The following is a 23,241-nucleotide window of genomic DNA, read 5'->3' as shown; positions in this document are numbered from 1 at the left end:
TACTAGTGTAGTTCAGACAGTGGTAGGTACTAGTGTAGTTCAGACAGAGTGGTAGGTACTAGTGTAGTTCAGACACAGTGGTAGGTATTAGTGTAGTTCAGACACAGTGGTAGGTACTAGTGTAGTTCAGACACAGTGATAGGTACTAGTGTAGTTCAGACACAGTGTTAGATACTAGTGTAGTTCAGACATAGTCGTAGGTACTAGTGTAGTTCAGACACAGTGGTAGGTACTAGTGTAGTTCAGACAGTGGTAGGTACTAGTGTAGTTCAGACACAGTGGTAGGTACTAGTGTAGTTCTGACACAGTGGTAGATACTAGTGTAGTTCAGACATAGTGGTAGGTATTAGTGTAGTTCAGACAGTGGTAGGTACTAGTGTAGTTCAGACACAGTGGTAGGTACTAGTGTAGTTCAGACAGTGGTAGGTACTAGTGTAGTTCAGACACAGTGGTAGGTACTAGTGTAGTTCTGACACAGTGGTGTATACTAGTGTAGTTCAGACATAGTGGTAGGTATTAGTGTAGTTCAGACACAGTGGTAGGTACTAGTGTAGTTCAGACACAGTGGTAGGTACTTTTGTAGTTCAGACACAGTGGCAGGTACTAGTGTAGTTCAGACACAGTGGTAGATACTAGTGTAATTCAGACATAGTCGTAGGTAATAGTGTAGTTCAGACAGTGGTAGGTACTAGTGTAGTTCAGACACAAAGGTAGGGTATAGTGTAGTTCAGACAGTGGTAGGTTCTAGTGTAGTTCAGACACAGTGGTAGGTACTTGTGTAGTTCAGACAGAGTGGTAGATACTAGTGTAGTTCAGACATAGTCGTAGGTACTAGTGTAGTTCAGACACATAGGTAGGTACTAGTGTAGTTCAGACATAGTGGTAGGTACTAGTGTGGTTCAGACACAGTGGTAGATACTAGTGTAGTTCAGACAGAGTGGTAGGTACTAGTGTAGTTCAGACACAGTGGTAGGTACTAGTGTAGATCAGACACAGTGGTAGGTACTAGTGTAGATCAGACACCCTGGTAGGTACTAGTGTAGATCAGACAGTGGTAGGTACTAGTGTAGATCAGACACAGTGGTAGGTACTAGTGTAGTTCAGACACCCTGGTAGGTACTAGTGCACTAACTGTGCTATCCACACATACAGCACATGTCATGTCGTTTTTGCAGTACCGGAGTACGAGGTCGTCCACCCCGCCCCTGTGGCAGGAAGTCGTCACGCACGCACAAGCCACATCCCCCCACCCCTACTGAAGCACCGACAGAAGGGTCAAGTCCCCCCACCTCCCCTCAAGTACCGACTGAAGGCTTTAGGAGAGGAGTATGACCTTCACCTTCAACACAATCCACATCTGGTGGCGCCAGGTAAGGCCAGTTCCCACGTGACCAGGTGGTAAATTCCTTTCCATTGGTCCACATACATACATTCATATATGTGGCATTCTCAAATCTATAAGGCTTCAGTTTCCACAAAGATCCTAGTGTTGTATAAACTATATATACTCATGCCAATAATAGTTGTCACCCCCTTCAATTTTATTAATAGGCTGGGAGGTGACAACCATTATTGGCATGAGTATAGTTCCCTGTATTCATGACTTGTGGAAGCTGACCATTGGTTCTATGTAACCATGGTGATGATGTTACAGGGTGCCTGGTGACGACTGACGGAGGGGACATGGAAACAGTGCCGTGCCCGATGAAGGACTGTTTCTACCACGGCTTCTCGGCATCCCACAACGACTCAACTGCTGCACTCAGCACGTGCAACGGTCTGGTACGTCAACCAAGTGATCTCGCGCAGCAGACCTGTACTGAAATGTCTGTTATGTGAGAATCCGTCTGTATTTTGGTTTGACTATTGTTAGGTCGAGAAATGGGTCATCGCAATAATGAAAACATGACACCCTGGATGGTCAGCTGCGCATATTCCACAGTGTACCAACTGTTACAATGACCCCTGAAGGGGAGGTAACCGCACATGGCCAGAACAGTCTACGACGCTCATATTCTGTTGAGATTCCGTGGTTCTGAAACCAAGTTTGTCACGTGTATAATTGCATAGTAGTAAAAGAGTGAGTGAGTTTAGTTTTGCGCCGCACTCAGCAATATTCCAGGTATATGGCTCGGTCTGTAAATAATCGAGTCTGGACCAGACAATTCAGTGATCAACAGCATGAGCATCGATCTTCGCAATTGGGAACCGATGACATGTGTTAACCAAGTCAGCGAGCCTGACCACCCGATCCCGTTAGTCGCCTCTTACGACAAGCATGGGTTACTGAAGTTTAATTCTAACCCCGATTAGTAGTAAAAGACAGGACGTACGTGTAAAACAAGGAGTGAACATAAACCATTATTGAGTTTGCTGTTTTAATATACATTAATATATTTGGGCTGTTGTGATTGCTGATGATACTGTGCTGCCGCCGTGTTGGGGCGTCCAGGTGTTCTTGTAGGATCAGCATCAATCAGTTATACGTCAACAAGGGATTTTCCCTCTCGAATGAATAAATCCAGTAAATTCTTTCTCTAAAACATAAAGCAATTGATTGAGTCACCTACTCTCACTGGAAGACATTAACTGATATGACGTCACTAGGTGAGGACTTGCCAGTCAGCGTGAATGAAATGTTAAAGAATCCCTTTCAAAATTTGACAAAAAAGTGTTTCCAAACATACATGCTCCTGTTGATATTTATCAAGTATATCGCCTTAGATCTAGATATTGTGTAACCCACTATGTTAACGTGGACATATAACAGGAGATTTCGTCATCACCATTGTGACGTGGTTGCTATTATGCCCCATTAATGAGGTCTTATACAGCACAAAGGCTTGTATGTAGGTATAGCACATCAGCTTCAGGATGCATGAGCGCTACACAGGTGTTTTTGTTGATTTCAGTTACTCAGAGCTTTAATAAGGTATTGCCAATCAAACAATTGCTTCATTCTGCAAACTGATACATGTTAGAACACAACCCAGTCACCGTCATCCACTCGTTTCTGCTACAACAGCATGGCATCATCAGCACACCGTCTCATCAGCTGATGATTCATCCAGTCAGAGAGCAGCATCTGCCGCTAACCACGCCCCCTGGGTACCCCGTCCCATCCCGCGCCCACATCGCCTACAGAGTACCCAAGAGGAACAAGAGAAGCTGTGGCTTGCAGGGTAATAAATCCGACTTCATACAATCTACGAAAGTTGTATATCCGATTCCGTGACATGTGTATATCTGACTGATACAACTACAAGTGTATATCTGACTTTTTCTGTGACACGTGTATACGTGACTATTTCTGTGACACGTGCATATCCGAGTACTCCTGTAGCACGTGTATATCTGACTATCTCTGAGACCTATATATACTGCAACTATGTTCGGTACAAGATGATTTGTGACTATGTTCTGACCCTTGTATATCTGACTATGTTCTGACACTTGTATATCTGACTATGTTCTGACACTTGTGTAGCTGACTATGTTCCGACACGTGTATATCTATGTTCTGACACTTGTATATCTGACTATGTTCTGACACTTGTATATCTGACTATGTTCTGACACCTGTATATCTGACTATGTTCTGACACGTGTATATCTGACTGTGTTCTGACACTTGTATATCTGACTATGTTCTGACACTTGTATATCTGACGGTGTTCTGACACTTGTATATCTGACTATGTTCTGACACTTGTATATCTGACTATATTCTGACACTTGTATATCTGACTGTGTTCTGACACCTGTATATCTGACTGTGTTCTGACACTTGTATATCTGACTGTGTTCTGACACTTGTATATCTGACTATATTCTGACACTTGTATATCTGACTGTGTTCTGACACGTGTATATCTGACTGTGTTCTGACACTTGTATATCTGACTATGTTCTGACACTTGTATATCTGACTGTGTTCTGACACCTGTATATCTGACTATGTATATCTGACTGTTCTGACACTTGTATATCCAACTTATCCAGCTGCTGCCGACTCTCTGGTTCGAGCAGCCCCACGACGCATGCGCAGAGAGGCAGGCAAGCGTTATATCGAGATGTTGATCGTGGCTGACAGGACGATGTACGACTACCACAAAGATGATCTCACTCACTACGTCCTCACTGCTGCCAATGTCGTGAGTCATTCTATGCAGCCTTATATATTACAATAAAATATTTTCCCATGCTGTCAGTATGTTAGGCCCAGCCGTCATACATGTATGTGATAATGGCGGACCTATATATGGTTTGACGTATCTGATATTCCTGTTTAAACGTTAACGCTGAGAAGGGTGCAGTGAGCGCGAGTAACAACGTCACCGTGTATACACTCCTGTGGGCGTTTCAGGCTGCAACCCGTTACCTGGACCCTAGCCTCAGGATCAAGCTGTACCTGACTATCCTCAAGGTGAAGATCCTCACTGCCGACCAGGTAAAGTCACACCCTCTCCAAATACACACGTACAATCGCAACGTCTCCGTCTCAGGGGCAAAATGTTTGACGGAACTGTTTTGAACTGTTTGTATAATAATCATTCTACAATCAAACTAACATACATTGGGCATTGTTTCTCCCTAGTGTCTGCCATGGGGCGACCTCTAGCGGCGATTTGGCCAAACCATGTTATCACGTATTAACAAGGGGCACTAACTCTTCATATGCATCACGTACTACTGTCTTGGCGGTATGGGTACACACACTGCCATGCCATATGCATTTCTCCAAAGTTTATTTTATGAGTTCTGTGTTGATAATAAAAGCATAGATCCAATATACTGACCTTGACCTAGACGCCTTCAGCATTGATCAGATAAGTTCTACTTTGACCGTTGCAGCCGGGCCTAAGTATAGTTCCTGACGCTGAGAAGACTCTCCAGAGCTTCTGTGCTTGGCAGGAGCCCCTCAACCCACGAGGAGACGACAACCCGGAGCACTGGGACACAGCCAGTCTGATGACCAGGTACGTCCTCGACCTTCACCAGGCGTTATGTAATGTTATATATTGTGGAAACAGTAGAAGAACATGAGGGCACGATATTAGGTATATTGAAATAAAACATCGAAATAATGTGTATAGAACTAAATATTTATTCCATTTATCTTAACGCAACGCACTTGTCGCCATAGTGTTGCCATTATCAACCATTACCTCCGCATTAGCAGTACACATAGGTGGATCGTGTGGGGGGAAGGGGGTTGCGCCCCCCCCCTTTTTTCTGAAATTTTGTTACATGACAATTGGAACTCGGGTGAAAATGAAGTGTGCACCCCTGCGTTTCTCAATAGTGCGCGCGCGCACACACACACATACACCCTTCTCAAAAAGCTGTATACGCCCCTGGTACTGCTGAGGTTGATCTCTGTGACGTTTGCTACAGGGTGGACCTAATCTACCTGGGGTCACAGTCTGACACCGGGTTGGCGACCTTGGAGGGCATGTGTGGGGACAACAAGCGCTGCTCCGTGGTGGAGGATGATGGCCTTGACCTAGGTTTGACTCTGGCCCATGAAACGGGACACACGTAAGGATCTTTATTTCCCCCATTCTGTATTTTCACGTATTGTATATATCGTATCGCGGATATTCACGATGTACTCTGTTTAGTCGCCTTCTTCATAGACAATGATGTACACTGTATATTGTAGCCTGGGCATGCACCATGACGGCGAGGGTAATGCCTGCGCTGACAAGAAGAACATCATGTCATCTGGCGGGGGTGGAGGGGCGACGGCCTTCAAGTGGTCGTCTTGTAGCGCTGATTACGTCAACAAGTTTCTCAGGTAACACTTCCGTCCCTGTAGTTGGGAGCCTGTTTGAAGAGTGTTTTATGTGAATCTAAAATGCTTGATTTATATAATTGTTTATGTGGTCAGGGAAACATGATGGGTTAAAATCTATCTCATAACAGTAGTTGTCAGGAACACAGGCTCACATCTTCGCAGATTTATCATAAAACATCTGTGGTCAAGTAAACAGTATGGGTATATATCTATATCACAACAGCAGTCGCAGGCTAAATGGTTTGTATTTTCGTTTCACAACAGCAGTGGGCAGAGAAACAGGGTAAATGGTATCAATTTCGTTTCGCAACGGCACTGAGTAGAGAAACATGCTAAATGGTATATGTTTTCGTTTCAAAACGGCAGTGATCAGACACAAGCTGAATAGTATATATTGGGCAGAGAAACAGGATAAATTTACGTATATTCTTACTACAACAGCAGTGGGCAGGGGAACAGGCTAAATGGTATATATTTTCTTATTACAACAGCAATGGTCAGGGCAACTGCTTGAATGACTCCCCACAAGGTGCAACCCTAGCCCTTCCCCAACAACTTCCGGGAGTTCTCTACCCAGCAAATGCGCAGTGCGAGTTCTTTGTTGGGGAAGGTTCCACTATCTGCACCGGTACCAGTCTAGTCGGGGTAAGCTGGCTTCTCTGTATCACTACAATATATGTGCTCCGGTACCAGTCTAGTCGGGATAAACCGGCTTCTCCGTATCACTACAATATATGTGCTCCGGCACCAGTCTAGTCGGGATAAACCGGCTTCTCCGTATCACTACAATATATGTGCTCCGGCACCAGTCTAGTTGGGATAAACCGGCTTCTCCGTATCACTACAATATATGTGCTCCGGCACCAGTCTAGTCGGGATAAACCAGCTTCTCCGTATCACTACAATATATGTGCTCCGGTACCAGTCTAGTCGGGATAAACCGGCTTCTCTGTATCACTACAATATATGTGCTCCGGTACCAGTCTAGTCGGGATAAGTCGGCTTCTCCGTATCACTACAATATATGTGCTCCGGTACCAGTCTAGTCGGGATAAGCCAGCTTCTCCGTATCAACCGGCTTCGGGATAAGTCGTTCTCCGTATCACTACAATATATGTGCTCCGGTACCAGTCTAGTCGGGATAAACCGGCTTCTCCGTATCACTACAATATATGTGCTCCGGTACCAGTCTAGTCGGGATAAACCGGCTTCTCCGTATCACTACAATATATGTGCTCCGGTACCAGTCTAGTCGGGGATAAACCGGCTTCCTCCGTATCACTACAATATATGTGCTCCGGTACCAGTCTAGTCGGGATAAACCGGCTTCTCCGTATCACTACAATATATGTGCTCCGGTACCAGTCTAGTCGGGATAAACCGGCTTCTCCGTATCACTACAATATATGTGCTCCGGTACCAGTCTAGTCGGGATAAACCGGCTTCTCCGTATCACTACAATATATGTGCTCCGTTACCAGTCTACCCGGCTTCTCCATATCGTAAGTCAGCTATCAATATATGTGCTCCGTTACCAGTCTAGTCGGGATAAACCGGCTTCTCCGTATCAATATATGTGCTCCGTTACCAGTCTAGTCGGGGTAAACCGGCTTCTCCGTATCACTACAATATATGTGCTCCGGTACCAGTCTAGTCGGGATAAGTCGGCTTCTCCGTATCACTACAATATATGTGCTCCGGTACCAGTCTAGTCGGGATAAACCGGCTTCTCCGTATCACTACAATATATGTGCTCCGGTACCAGTCTAGTCGGGGTAAGCTGGCTTCTCTGTATCACTACAATATATGTGCTCCGGTACCAGTCTAGTCGGGATAAGTCAGCTTCTCTGTATCACTACAATATATGTGCACGTTGTTTGAGAGAATGAAAAGCGGATGTTCTTAGAATGAACAGGGGTATTAAGTCTGCGCGACTGACTATGTCTGAGAGATGTTAGCGTGGACATTCTGGTAATTGTACTGTTCCGGTCTTTCCATGTTATACCATAGTAACCTACGGTTACAAAGAAGTCACAGGGGCAACAAATATTGGTCATTATAACTTTAGGGCCTTATACGCATTCGACTGAACAATACAGCAAAGTGGGTGGCGCCAGATAACAAGTTCGTTAAATCCATCAGATCGTTATACACGTGTTCGTTATAAACCTACTTACCGTATATGTATTTCTCTTTGTGTTGGCCAGGGTGACGAGTGCACCAAACTGGTCTGCTTCGACCCCGCTCAGCCTGGAGAATGCCGAGGAAGTCAGACACCTCGCATGGACGGCACAGAATGCGGCGACAGAAAGGTCAGAGGTGTTCATCGTGGCATCTTGGGAGGGGTATGAGGGGTAGAGGAGGATGCCTTTGTTAGTCCTTGGGCTAGGTGTGCATCTGGGCGTCTTGGGAGGGGTATTAGGGTAGAGGATGATGCCTTTGTCAGTCCTAGGGCTAGGTGTGCATCTTGGCATCTTGGGAGGGGTATTAGGGTAGAGGAGGATGCCTTTGTTAGTCCTAGGGCTAGGTGTTCATCGTGGCATCTTGGGAGGGGTATTAGGGTAGAGGAGGATGCCTTTGTCAGTCCTAGGGCTAGGTGTTCATCTTGGCATCTTGGGAGGGGTATGAGGGGTAGAGGAGGATGCCTTTGTTAGTCCTAGGGCTAGGTGTTCATCTTGGCATCTTGGGAGGGATATTAGGGGTAGAGAAGGATACGTTTTTGATTACACTTTCTCAATTAAGTACATATTCTTGTACATCTGGGATTCGAACCCACTCTCAGAGTGAGGCAGCAAGTCGACAACTCACAAAGTCAGCATACTCACCCACTCAGCCAAGCCCATCCATATAGTACTAGAATCTGTACTACCGAGAAAGCGTTATCCCAAATATAACCTATGTTGCATTTGACCACTTTCTAAGAGGCATTGTGTATTGATTGAATATTCATTGATTCAGTCGATGTTAACGGGTTACTGAGATGCCGTGAAATAGTCGATCACCGTGATTTGGTGACCTAACGCTGTTCATGCTGATGACGTCACTTTGAGCATCCAGTTTCGTAGTTGGAGAATGCGCAGCAGGTGGCCATCTTGCGGGTTGGTCACTCTCCACTTCTGGGGCCGCCAGGCCAGTCTGGTTGACACGTCGCATTAGTCTGAAGATGATCTGCTTTGTACAGCCGAACGTTCTGGCAATACGGCTGTTCAAAGTCTCCATTTAATGATAAACGTCAGTTCATAACGGTCTCGTGTTACAGTGGTGCCAGGGTGGGCAGTGTGTGGACATTGGGCCAGACGGTCCGGCTCGCCAGGACGGGGGATGGTCCGCCTACAGCCAGGACTGGACGCCGTGCTCCAGGTCATGTGGAGGAGGAGTCCGGTACAAGGCCAGGAAGTGCAACAACCCAAGGTACGACATCACTCTCACTGAATCTAACACCCCGTTATATAACGCAACATCATTCCACTTCAGTGTCTCTAACAACCCGTTATATGACACCGCGTCATTCCATCCTCACTGAATCTAACACCCCGTTATATGACACCACGCCATTCCATCCTCACTGAATCTAACACCCCGCTATACGACACCACGTCATATCACCCTCTCTGAATCTAACACCCCGTTATATGACACCACGCCATTCCAACCTCACTTAATCTAACACCCCGTTATATGACACCACGTCATTCCAACCTCTCTGAATCTAACACCCCGTTATATGACACCACGTCATTCCAACCTCTCTGAATCTAACACCCCGTTATATGACACCACGTCATTCCAACCTCTCTGAATCTAACACCCCGTTATATGACACCACGTCATTCCACCCTCTCTGAATCTGTTCCCTCTCCCATCCTTCTCCTCACACTCTTTTCCTCACTCCTGATGGTAATGTTTCAGACCGCTGTTCGGTGGCAAGGAATGTGTGGGTCAGGACACCATGGCCGAGATGTGCAATACCCACGTGAGTTAATACAACCACCCTCTAACACATCCTCTAACAAGGCGGCATCAAACTCACACACGAAGTATTTCTCCAGTTTCATATCTTTATCTACATACATTAGTCGTCTAAAGCAAATAACAAAACAGCTGAATGTAGTTCCTTACACACGCTGCCACAGCTAGAAGTGACTACAGTCCTGTAAAGGTACGGCTGGCCACAGCCCCCACTAGTTACAAGTACCTACCATGCCGTATTATATAGTAACTGAGCCACTGTCTATGTGTTCTGACACCATGACGTCATGCTGTGCAGGCATGTTCGACATCTCAGCTGACTTACAAGAAGGAGCAGTGTGCAGCCACAGACGCTACTCTATATAATGGCCAGCGTCATCACTGGATACCCATGGGAGACACAAGTACGTACTGGTACAGACATGGCTAGACACAGGTACGTACTGGTACAGACACGGCTAGACACAGGTACGTACTGGTACAGACATGGATAGACACAGGTACGTACTGGTACAGACACACAGGTACGTACTGGTACAGACACGGCTAGACACAGGTACGTACTGGTACAGACACGGATAGACACAGGTACGTGCTGGTACAGACACGAAATACACAATGGTACAGACACGGCTAGACACAGGTACGTGCTGGTACAGACAGGTACGTGCTGATGCGGACTAGACACAGGTACGTGCTGGTAGACAGACACAGACAATACACAATGGTACAGACACGGCTAGACACAGGTACGGTGCTGGCTACAGACACGGCTAGACACAGGTACGTGCTGGTACAGACTACACACTGGTACAGACACGAAATACACAATGGTACAGACACGGCTAGACACAGGTACGTACAGGTACAGACACGGATAGACACAGGTACGTGCTGGTACAGACACGAAATACACAATGGTACAGACACGGCTAGACACAGGTACGTACTGGTACAGACACGGCTAGACACAGGTACGTACTGGTACAGACACGGCTAGACACAGGTACGTGCTGGTACAGACACGAAATACGGAAATAGACACAGGTACACAGGTACTGATACAGACACGGCTAGACACAGGTACGTACTGGTACAGACATGGCTAGACACAGGTACGTACTGGTACAGACACGGCTAGACACAGGTACGTGCTGGTACAGGTACACAGGTACGTGCTGGTACAGACACGAAATACACAATGGTACAGACACGGCTAGACACAGGTACGTACAGGTACAGACACGGACAGACACAGGTACGTACAGGTACATACTCGGATAGACACAGGTACGTCACACAGGTACGTCATAGACACAGGAAGTTAGGCACGTCCCGCAGGTACGCCACCCGTGTAGACACATCCCACAGACGAACAAAGGTAGTCATATACCACAGGTGAACACAGGTAGACACAGGTAGACCTATCACATACAAGACAAATGTACGTCACACATGGACTGGACACATGAAGACATATTACACAGACACAGGTGGACACATGAGTACAGGTACGTCACACAGGCAGACACACGTATGTAGGAGCAGATGACTCATGTGCCCTATATTTGGTCAGGTGCGACACAATGCCAGCTGCTGTGTGAGAGTGAATCTGCTCACTTCGGGGTGACCAGGACTTTGGACGGAAGCAGTGACTTCAAGGACGGAACCGAATGTCAACCCAAGGAAGGAACCTACGGCCGGTGTGTCCGTGGCGCCTGCATGGTAGGTCCCCTCACTGTCCCCTTTCCTTGCTGTGTCCGTGGCGCCCGCCGGATAGGTCCCCTCACTGTACCCTTTCCTTGCTGTGTCCGTGGCGCCCGCCGGGTAGGTCCCCTCACTGTACCCTTTCCTTGCTGTGTCCGTGGCGCCCGCCGGATAGGTCCCCTCACTGTACCCTTTCCTTGCTGTGTCCGTGGCGTCCGCCGGGTAGGTCCCCTCACCGTAGCCTTTCCTTGCTGTGTCCGTGGCGCCAGCCGGGTAGGTCCCTTCACCGAAGCCTTTCCTTGCTGTGAAAACATGTGTATTCACATCAGGGACTATCAGGTCGTACAGTAACATTTATCTAACTTGGCTGATCCTATCAGTGAACAATTGATCTGACTGCTTCACACAACACTGGTTTAAATATCTGTTATCGCTAGCACCCTTTTACCCAAAACCAACAAGTCACTGACTCACCCATCAAACCCACATGTTCACCCACTCTCTCACTCACCCACTCACTCACCCTCTGTTTCCAGGCGTTTGGGTGTGACGGGGTGTCTGACTCAGGCCGGGAGAATGACATGTGCGGCGTGTGTAACGGTCTCGGGGACACGTGCACTAAGAAGTCCGGCCAGTTCACTAAGGGCGAGGAGCACAGTCAGTGTATTTCTTTATGTTTACAAGATATACTACACAAATAATACAGCTGAAGTTGGTATTATGTCTTTATATTAGTGATAACGACGACCGAATATAAAATTATAACATCTACATGACCGAATGTACAAATGTCTTGACTCTTTGATCTGCCTTCTTCAGCTCACTGACACTAACTTACTAACTCTTTTACATTCCTAAGTTTACAACATTCCTAAGTTTTTCACATTCCTAAGTCTATCAACCCGTGAAGATCCGGGTTTGAATATTGATCTTCAGTTACCCATGCTTGTCGTAAGAGGCGACTAACGGGATCAGGTTGTCAGGCTCGCTGACTTGGTTGACTCAATGTCATCGTATCCCAATTGCGCAGATCGATGCTCATGCTGTTGATCACTAGATTGCCTGGTCCAGACTCGATTATTTACAGACCACCGCCATATAGCTGGAATAGTGCTGAGTGCGGCGTAAAACTAAACTCGCTCAGTCACTCCTATGTCCATCGCATTCCTAAGCCTTTCAACACTATCATGTTTTTAACACAATTACCTACTTATTCAGCTCAATTTTGTCTCCCCACAGAATATGTGACCTTCGTCACCATCCCTAAGAGCGCCACTGGAGTCACCATCACCAACACCAACATTTACAGCATCCTCAGTAGGTGATCCTCTGTCGCTACCAAGCAACCACTAAGAATGTTAAAACATTGATTACACAATTCCGTCTTGTTTCCTGCTGACTGGGTTCCGTCCTATTGCGCAACTTAGTACAATAACCAGTAACCAGTCCAGAATTTTGAGACAAACCCATTCAACTGGATATATATTAAATATTACTCAGCATTATCTGATACATCTAATCAATTGTATAATGCAACACTACGCTCCTTCTAATCCTTGCAAACGATGATAAACGGAAATCTGGAAATCGCAAACGAGTCCCGGCAGTTAGAAAGGTTTGGCGGTCTGGTACGGACTTGATATTATATCAGTCAAATTGTACGTTACGTAAATACACTTAATAAGCGCAAAGAACACATAACAGATGTAACCAGTGAGCCAGATGAATTGTGAATCAATGTACGACCTCTTCAAACAGGGGCAGTCTGTGACGTCTTAGTTAACGATATGCTTTAAACCTCGACATAAAATACTGACGGGCAAAAGAAGCTTTCTCCTCGTTCAATTTGACCTCACTTAAAAACAACAACAAGAAACCGAAGTTTGCAATTTATAATTTGTGAAGCAATGACACAGGCACGTGCTAAGTACAAACGTTTGATTTTTAACAAGGCTGATAACTTATTGAACAGGTTATGGTCGACATGGGGTCAAACTAGAGAATTCACGATCAGTGGGTCCATTCGGGAAACACAGCAGAGCGTTAACAGAAGTCTCTAATAGCGAGTTTGTCCACCTCTGGATAGAATACATACAAACACACTTCTTCTGACTGAAGTTGTGAGGCGTCTGATGACGTCAGCTGGGATTCGTCTCCATTCTTCGACAATGACGTGAGTCATTTGCTGTACTGTAACTGGTGGATTCTGTCTCCGTTGAATAACTCTATCAATGTGGTCCCATACGTGCTCGATTGGCGACATGTCAGGAGAGAGTGCAGGCCATGGCAGGACGTTGACGTTGTTGGCGTGAAAGAAGTTCTGGACAACTCGAGCGACCATGTCTGTCTGTCAGCAGCGTTCCTCGATACGGTCGGTGGGTCCTGACACCATAGGCTCGTAGTCTCCTTGACACTATCCTTCGACTCACTGGGTGACCGAGTGCTGTTAACGCTGATGACGTTACCGTCAGGAAGCGGTTTCTAAGGTGTAACGTCCTCAGGTGGCGATCTTCCTGCGCAGTTGTCACCCGGGGTCTGCCTGTCTGGGGCCTGTCTGAGGTATGACCAGTCTGTTGGTAACGCCGACGAAGGTTCCTGGCGGTCACGACGGAGCAATTGAAGGTTCTTGCAACGTGACCCATTTGCGCCCATTTGCAGCATTCCGATGGCCCTCTCTCGCTCTGCTGAAGTTAACCTCGGCATTGTAAAGTGGTTTTCTGCTGAAAAACGATCTGCTCTGTGCTGTGAGGTGGCTTTATACCATGCATGCACGTGCATTTTACCCTTACTTGCAAAACACGTGCATTTTGCTGTTTTCGATGCAAAGTTGTCAAGAGGTGCGTTTGAGAGCTGATGTTGGTCAGAATCGAACCCTTTTTGTTGGCAATAACTATGGGGCAATTTGCATTTGATTATATTTTCTTATGTTAATATTATGAAAAAATTTGCAAGAGAAAGTTTCTTTTGCCCATCAGTATACTAGTATATTTTATACCTTGACATAAAAATTAATCAGTAAATATCATTATTTTATGAAACAAGGAACTGGAATTTAGTGTAACCATCGTTATTTGTAGTGTTTCTTTTCACTTTCACACGAGAAAATTCGGATCGGCTGAAAAGCAGTTCATTGTCTGAATTGGTTAATGAGACTCTGCATAGTGTTCCACCACCAGTATCTAAGGTATCTAGCTACATCAGCACGGCACCTGTCGACATCACTAAGTCATACTAGAGATGGCACATATTATATTGCACAAACACGTACTTATCATCGTGAGACCGCCTCCGTGGTGTAGTGGTTAGAGCGTCCGCCCGGAGAGCGGAAGGTCGTGGGTTCGATCCCCGGCCGCGTCCTACCAAAAGACGTTAAAATATGGTACTTGTTGGTCCCTGCCTGGCACTCGGCATTAATGGGTACAACAAGGACTGCTCGGCTCGGAGTCAGTATAATGTGTCTGAGTGGGGTATTCATGCTTCACTGCGGCATGGTACCACAGTGGGCTAGCACTATAAAACCAGCTTAAGTCTGGGCTAGTACAAGCAGCCGCACATACACATACACATGCATGCACGTCGTCAAATGAGCGAAATATTCTCCAGCGCGACGTTAAACCCAATTTCACCTCACCTTACCTCATCATCGTCACGTACATACACCTCGGAAAGTTTAACTGTACACCGTTTGCGAAACACGTAATACATCGGTAAGCGCACGTAAAATCTCCAAATCATCATTATCATGATTATGGCAGTACATCAGCTGACTGAAGTGACATCCACGCCTATTTGGCTTCGTCCATGCGGTCATAAAGACACGTGTTGATCGTGTGTTGCCAGGTCTGAGTGTGGGTGGAGTCCAGGTGTTGAACAAGGGGGGACAGAAGGAAATGTCAGGCACGTACACCGCCGCGGGGGTGACAGTCAAGTACAGACGGAACCCAGAGAAGCTGGAGGTGTTAGGAACAGTGCCTGAGGACGCCGAGGGCCAGGTGTACCGCATCTACGGCGACATGTACGCTGGGTCAAACCCCAACATCAGCTTCGAATACTATGTTCCTAACAGTCAGAGCGGCCCTCAACGGTTTGTGTGGAAAACAAGGGAAGGACAATGCAGCGTTACCTGTGGAGAGGGTAAGCTCAAAGTGTTCATAAAAAGACTACAATAAACATCTGTCTTACCTGTATCAGGCAGCGTGAACCTGTGATGTGTGTAGTGCGACATGTGTGTATCCTGTGATGTGTCTGTATATTCCGATATGTGTGTAACCTGTGATGTGTATACCCTGTTTTGTGTGTGAGCTGTGGTGTGTGTAGTCCGAGATGTGTGTATCCTGGTGTGTGCTATTCCGTGATGTGTGTTTCAGGAAGCGTGAAATCCGAGGCCACGTGTGTGAAGGCGGACACAGGGGCAACAGTTGACAACTACAGGTGCCCCCCTGGAGGACAAGCCTCCGTCAGAAGGGAAGTCCTGCTCCAAGCCTGCCTGCCCTGCATCGTGAGTGTCATTGTTGGCAATATACCAATTCTCCACATGACGTTGTTAGTGCCACAGTTTATGATATGTTAATTCTCTACATGACATCGTAAGTGTCACAGTTGGCAATATACCTATCCTTTACATGACGTCGTGAGTGCCACAATTTATAATATGCCAATTATCCACATGACATCATGTGTGCCACAGTTTTCAGTATACCAATCATCTACATGACGTCAAGGGTGCCAAGGTTTGCAGTGTGCCAATCCTTTACATGCCATCCCGAGTGCCAGACTTTCAGTATACCATTGCTGCAGGTGTTATCATTACATGTCACTCAACAAATGACATACACACTGCAACACAGCACACTGGACCGATTCTACATACACAACACAAATATTATACCACATACACACATACTCACGCGACACACACACAACAAACACGACACATACTTCACACATTACACACACAACACACATTGCACACAGGCGACGTCGTAATACACAAACACTATAGTCCGTTTGGCTCAAAAGCGGATCGATGAATTGCAATCTAACTCGAAAACTAATAAACATATAACACTCAATGAAACACTGATCATAATCAAAACATCAGACCAACTCTGTGTTTACAGAATTAATGTCCTAAAATTATAAAAGTTGTTTAACAAACTATCATTAAAATTTGACACAGTTCACTATTTGTTACGAGGGAGGAGTGCAGAGAAAGGGACAGCCAGGTGTTCGAGAAGCACGTGCACAAGTGCCCACAAAGTTATTGATTCATTAACCTGTGCTGTGCCGTCTCCATCCTTTCCCGCACACCTGGCTGTCCCTGTCTCTCCACTCCTCCCTCGTAACAAATGGTGAACTGTGTCAATATTTTAATGATAGTTTGTTCAACAACTTTTTTGGTGGAGTCCGGAAAATTTTCAAATATAAGAAAGCTGTTGGGTATTAGTAAATGATAAACATGTGTGCTATTTATATTTATGTGGCAATTTTGTACAATGATAAAAATTGCAATTCAATTGAAGCACCACATTCAGGTAACACAGACTAAACATGAACTAAACAGACTAAACTGGACATACTCCCGAAGCAACCTTATCATACAAACGACACCCCTCCCCAACCCCTGCCCACACATGACACCACAAACACACACGCACGCACACATACGCACACACACGCACACACACATACACTGAACGCAATGCACTTGACAATCTTGGCTAAGTTGTACAGTTCCACTGTTATTATAGATACATCCTTTCACAGGTGGAGGGCGGGATCATTCAGCGCTTGCAGCCAGACGTGTGGCGGGGGTACGCAGAGCCGGCAGGTGCGCTGCATGAGGGACACCAGCCCGGTGCCAGACTCGGCATGCACGGGCCCAAAACCCGCTGACCATCAGGCGTGTCGGAAGCTCTCTTGTCCCGGGGAGTGGAGGCCTCAGCCGTGGTCTGCTGTAAGTGTCTACAAGGCGTCCACTTTACGGCCCTCTACCAAAAAAATGTACATGCATGTCCCACCCTACGTTTCTCTGGGGGTAGGGACCGAGGCGACTTAATGGATCAGGTGGCTGAGTTCGGGGCTAAGTTGGACGTGCCCCCGAGGTGTGTTTTGCCTGGTTCACTGTCTACTGTTTTACACATGGTTGAAACATTGCTGAGTACATCATTAAACCCACATATACACAGGTACACACACTCGCACACACACGCGCACATATACACATCCATGCTCAAACACACTCACATACACACATTTACACTAGAACGCTGTCTCTACTATACACCCACGCGCACATTCTCACTCACCCACATTTACATACATATACAATCACACACACACTAACGCAAACACACATGCATTCTCTTCTCTTTTATCTGCAGTGTTCCCAAACATGTTCAGTGGGACTGAAGACGCGGACCAGCAAGTGTTTCCTTGGCAACGAGGAGGTTCCTGATGCGAAGTGCTTACCATCAGAAAAACCAGCGTCCACCCAAACCTGTCTTACCGCCGTCTGTTTCCCTGAAATGAGTGAGACCTTTTTATATTGTCCTTCTTGTCGAGTCAGCCTAGTGTGTCTTTACCCTGGGTGACCGGTTACAGAGTGGCCTGGTGTGTACCAGGGTGACCGGTGACAGAGTGGTCTGGTGTCTTTACCCTGGGTGACCATGTGACTGGTGTGTCAGACCTGGTGTGTCTTTACCCTTGCGTGACAGAGTGGTCTGTCTGGTGCCCGTGTCTTTACCCTGGGTGACCGGTGACCGGTGGCAGAGTGATCTGGTGTGTCTTTACCCTGGGTGACCGTGGCAGAGTGATCTGGTGTGTCTTTACCCTGGGTGACCGGTGGCAGAGTGATCTGGTGTGTCTTTACCCTGGGTGACCCGTGGCAGAGTGATCTGGTGTGTCTTTACCCTTGGTGCCCGTGGCAGAGTGATCTGGTGTGTCTTTACCCTGGGTGGCCCGTGGCAGACCCTTGTGCCCGTGGCAGAGTCTGGTGTGTCTTTACCCTGGGTGACCGGTGGCAGAGTGATCTGGTGTGTCTTTACCCTGGGTGACCGGTGGCAGAGTGGATCTACCCTAGGTGACCGTGACAGAGTGTTCTGGTGTGTCTTTACCCTGGGTGACCGGTGACAGAGTGGTCTGATGTGTCTTTACCCTGGGTGACTGGTGACAGAGTGTTATTGTGTGTCTTTACCCTAGTGTGTCTTTACCCTGGGTGACCGGTGACAGAGTGGTCTGATGTGTCTTTACCCTGGGTGACTGGTGGCAGAGTGGTCTGATGTGTCTCTACCCTGGCGTGTCTTTACCCTGGGTGACCGGTGGCAGAGTGGTCTGGTGGGGCGAATGGTGAGTAAACCACTTCCCTGTGTGTTCCAGCTGGAATCAAGTGCGCCGATACCAAGGACTGCGAAGGGCGTGACACCTCCGTCTGTAAGGCTGATTACGCCGACTGGTCCAAGAAGAACTGCATGCAAACCTGCGGCTACTGCAAGGTGGACGGAAACAGTGAGTCTCCTTCCTGTGTCTACATTGCTGAACTATACTCGCTGGTTGACACGTGTTGCTGGTGGTGTATCCATGGTGGTGTTGCCATGTTACTGACGACAGCTACACGTGTGTGTGTTTGTTGGCAGGTGCTTGCAAGGATGTCGACACGGAAGAATGCAAGGGCCACGGTCCCAGCGTCTGCACCGAGTACCCTGACTGGTCGAAGGAGAATTGTGCCAACTACTGCGGCTGTGACAGCTCGGTAGGGACGGGCTCCACTGGGGAGACAGACTCTACAGACAGCTGCCAGGACAAGGACACCGAGACGTGCAAGGGACAGGGAGCCAGCGCCTGTACTGAATATCCTGATTGGGCTAAAGAGAACTGCGCTAAATTTTGTAACATCGGTTGTAAATCGTCAGGTACAGGTACCGAGTCTGGACAGCAGAGTGGCGGGTGCAAGGATAAGCTTGACACGTGTGACCAGTACGATGACCAGACCTGCACGCAGTACCAGGATTGGGCGCTGGAGAACTGCAAGAAACGATGCAACCTTTGTACAGGTGAGAGTCACGTGACTAGCGCGCAGTCTGTAGTCAGTAGTAGCACGGCGGCATCTACAGCTGCATCAACAACGGCATCTACAACGGCATCTACAAGCATTAGCACGGCAGCAACTGCGGCGTCTGTTGACAGCAACTGCAAGGACGAGCTGACAAACTGCGCAGCGTACGGGATGAGCACATGCAGCCAGTACCTCGACTGGGCGCGACAGAAATGCCAGAAGTACTGTAACATGTGTGGCCAGGCTTCAAAAGCGGCAGCGACGACACCTTCGACCACCACGACGGCACAGATGACGAGCACGGCTGTCAGCGGTGATTGCGTTGACAAAGTGAACTGCCCCGGCTACGGGACGAGCATCTGCTCACAATATCCAGACTGGGCCACCGAAAACTGTAAAAAGTACTGCGGCAAATGTGAATCAAAGAAAACTCAATCTACTGCGCAGCCGGTAACGGTGACAACACCAGCGTCCGACTCCAGCTGTACAGATGTACGAGGGGACTGCGAAGGCTACGGTAAAGGCGCGTGCACACAGTATGGTGACTGGGCCAAACAAAACTGCCAGAAATTCTGCAACCTGTGCGGGGTGACAACAGCTGCGGGAGACCCAGACTGCAAGGACAGCAAGGCGGACTGTGCTGGTTACGGGGCAGATGCGTGCGCACAGTACCCAGACTGGGCCGCTTCAAACTGCAAACGTTTCTGCAACTTGTGTGGCGCTGGCGCTGGCGTTGTTGGCGACGCTGCGACGCAGGCTGTGACAGGTAAGACATGACAGTACCAGGCGAGGCGCACTCCATAGGGTCTCATATCCCATAGGGGCACTGCACGGGGTTAGTAGCAGAGGATATCCCATAGGGGCACTGCATGTGCTAGTAGCAGAGGATATCCCATAGGGGCACTGCATGGGTTAGTAGCAGAGAGCGCTTCTCAGGCAGCGGCGTATGGATATTCCATGGACACCTGGCAAACAGTGGAGAGCTTATTGTGGATTAATGTAACGCCCATTTTTTTATTTGGTTTCACAGGCAGCCCCGGGAGGTACCTGCTACAGCCTGTTAGAAGCACACAGTAAAGCAGAGACCTGTACACCCAGTGTCCGTGTAGCTCCAGATCACGACCCATGTTGTCCAGGCCTGCTCAGCTGGGATCAGTTTAATTTGTTTCAGGAATACTGACTGTGTTTGTTTCATTTGCAGATACTTGCTACCCAGGAGCAACCTCCTCCTTCCGTGTGCCGTAGTACTGACCCTGGGGGTCCATATATGTTAGTACCGACCCTAGATCTTCACCCTGCTGTTAGTTTCAGAACTAACTCGATTATTTCAAGTCAGCTGACATTGTCCTACACACAACCGTTACTGAGTACTGTACATAATCTGTTCTGACCTGGACGTATTGTCTGCTGATTATCTATTTGATAAATGATCTTTAGAGCCAGATTGTGATCTATACACGATCTCTACTGACATTCAGTGATCAATACATGACCTCTTCTGTGTTCTATGAAAGTCGGGGCGGTGGGGTAGTCTAGTGGTCAAAGCGTTGGCTCGTCACGCCGAAGACCCGGGTTCGAATCCCCACATGGGTACAATGAATGAAGCCCATTTCTGGTGTCCCCCGCCGTGATATTGCTGGAATATTGCTAAAAGAGGCGTAAAACCAAACTCAGTCAGTCAGTCTATGAAAGTATCTGCTGAATGTGTTTGTTCTACGGGTGATCTCAACTGTCTGTGTTTTACACGTGATACCTACTGACTGCTCGGTGCTCTAAGCGTATCTGTGGTTTGCAACTAATTTGTTTTATATTTTTGCCAGACACAAATACAGATACTAAGACTGAAACAGACACAGCAGTCTGCGAGGACAAAACTGACTGCCCTGGCTACGGACGGTCAATCTGTTCAGATGATCAGTACAAGGACTGGGCTAACGTGAAATGTCCCAAATATTGTGGATTCTGTGGTGGTAAGACAGTGACTGATTGGCAGCACTGAGTGTCCCCCCTCTAGATTGCAGCACTAGTTACCTCTTCACCAGGCGGCAGCACTAGTACCCACCAGCACGCAGTTTCATTTCTTTGCACCGAATTTTCTCACCACTTTTTCTTTCCGTTACAGCATTTTATTTTCTTGCCTTTTGTTTTAGATTCCTGCACGACTAGTTTGTATTGCACACTAATTGTATTACTATCACTATGCATGCCCTCGGCCACGGGGGTGTCTCTGCTGGCAAGGTCTACTCCCTCCTTTACTTGCACGTTGATTTCCACCTCCATCACACCAGAGACGTTTCCAAGAGACGTCAATTAACAAGTACATACGTTCGGCTGTCAAAGAAACCCTTCTTATCATGTACACGTGTCTGTATCTAACAGAGCAACAAGAGACCCTTCCTACAATGTATACGTGTCCTAGATACCCTTCCTATAATGTATTCGTGTCTGTACCTCACAGAGAAACAAGAGACGTGCCCTAGAGACCCTTTCTAGAGACCCTTCTTATCATGTACACGTGTCTGTATCTAACAGAGCAACAAGAGACCCTTCCTACAATGTATACGTGTCCTAGAGACCCTTCCTATAATGTATACGTGTCTGTATCTCACAGAGCAACAAGAGACGTGCCCTAGAGACCCTTCCTATAATGTATTCGTGTCTGTATCTCACAGAACAACAAGAGACATGCCCTAGAGACCCTTCCTATAATGTATACGTGTCTGTATGTAACAGAGCAACAAGAGATGTACCCTAGAGACCCTATCTATACTGTATACGTGTCTGTATGTAACAGAGCAACAAGAGATGTGCCCTAGAGAACCTTCCTATAATGTATACGTGTCTGTATGTAACAGAGCAACGTGCCCTAGAGACCTTCCTATAATGTATACGTGTCTATGTTCCTATACATCTAACAGAGCAACAAGAGACGTGCCCTAGAGACCCTTCCTATAATGTATACGTGTCTGTATCTAACAGAGCAACAAGAGACGTGCCCTAGAGACCCTTCCTATAATGTATACGTGTCTGTATCTAACAGAGCAACAAGAGACGTGCCCTAGAGACCCTTCCTATAATGTATACGTGTCTGTATCTAACAGAGCAACAGAGACCCTTCCTATAATGTATACGTGTCTGCCCTAACAGAGCACAAGAGACGTGCCCTTCCTTCCTATAATGTATACGTGAGACCCTTCCTATAATATACGTGTCTGTATCTAACAGAGCAGCAAGAGACGTGCCCTAGAGACCCTTCCTATAATGTATACGTGTCCCTAGAGCAACAAGAGACGTGCCCTAGAGACCCTTCCTATAATGTATACGTGTCTGTATCTAACAGAGCAACAAGAGACGTGCCCTAGAGACCCTTCCTATAATGTATACGTGTCTGTATCTAACAGAGCAACAAGAGACGTGCCCTAGAGACCCTTCCTATAATGTATACGTGTCTGTATCTAACAGAGCAACAAGAGACGTGCCCTAGAGACCCCTTCCTATAATGTACACGTGTCTGTATCTAACAGAGCAACAAGAGACGTGCGAGCCCCTAGAGACCCTTCCTATAATGTATACGTGTCTGTATCTAACAGAGCAACAAGAGACGTGCCCTAGAGACCCTTCCTATAATGTATACGTGTCTGTATCTATAATGTACACGTGTCTGTATCAACAGAGCAACAAGAGACGTGCCCTAGAGACCCTTCCTATAATG

The 23,241-nt window shown here is 47.2% G+C and overlaps 1 protein-coding gene across 1 annotated transcript in view; it reads left to right on the top strand.

Annotated features, from left to right (window-relative positions):
- The window catches only part of LOC124257610 (A disintegrin and metalloproteinase with thrombospondin motifs 1-like), a 34,066-nt gene that overhangs the window by 7,922 nt on the left and 2,903 nt on the right, over positions 1–23,241 (top strand). The window contains exons 3-25 of the mRNA XM_046691712.1: positions 1,176–1,370; positions 1,655–1,782; positions 3,026–3,182; positions 4,003–4,154; positions 4,367–4,450; positions 4,855–4,979; positions 5,398–5,541; positions 5,666–5,800; positions 6,292–6,445; positions 8,008–8,112; positions 9,060–9,211; positions 9,710–9,773; positions 10,068–10,173; positions 11,346–11,494; positions 12,013–12,133; positions 12,716–12,793; positions 15,317–15,610; positions 15,844–15,974; positions 17,243–17,365; positions 17,860–18,007; positions 18,854–18,982; positions 19,111–20,295; positions 21,350–21,499. Of these exons, the coding sequence (XP_046547668.1) occupies positions 1,176–1,370; positions 1,655–1,782; positions 3,026–3,182; positions 4,003–4,154; positions 4,367–4,450; positions 4,855–4,979; positions 5,398–5,541; positions 5,666–5,800; positions 6,292–6,445; positions 8,008–8,112; positions 9,060–9,211; positions 9,710–9,773; positions 10,068–10,173; positions 11,346–11,494; positions 12,013–12,133; positions 12,716–12,793; positions 15,317–15,610; positions 15,844–15,974; positions 17,243–17,365; positions 17,860–18,007; positions 18,854–18,982; positions 19,111–20,295; positions 21,350–21,499 (4,209 nt within the window). The remainder of the gene's footprint in view (positions 1–1,175; positions 1,371–1,654; positions 1,783–3,025; positions 3,183–4,002; positions 4,155–4,366; positions 4,451–4,854; positions 4,980–5,397; positions 5,542–5,665; positions 5,801–6,291; positions 6,446–8,007; positions 8,113–9,059; positions 9,212–9,709; positions 9,774–10,067; positions 10,174–11,345; positions 11,495–12,012; positions 12,134–12,715; positions 12,794–15,316; positions 15,611–15,843; positions 15,975–17,242; positions 17,366–17,859; positions 18,008–18,853; positions 18,983–19,110; positions 20,296–21,349; positions 21,500–23,241) is intronic.

Source organism: Haliotis rubra, unplaced genomic scaffold (assembly GCF_003918875.1).
Source record: "Haliotis rubra isolate DU_JTF1 unplaced genomic scaffold, ASM391887v1 Scf669, whole genome shotgun sequence".
Taxonomy (NCBI): domain Eukaryota; kingdom Metazoa; phylum Mollusca; class Gastropoda; order Lepetellida; family Haliotidae; genus Haliotis; species Haliotis rubra.
The sequence above is the reverse complement of the archived record's forward strand: the minus strand, read 5'-3'. Positions and strand labels throughout refer to the sequence as shown.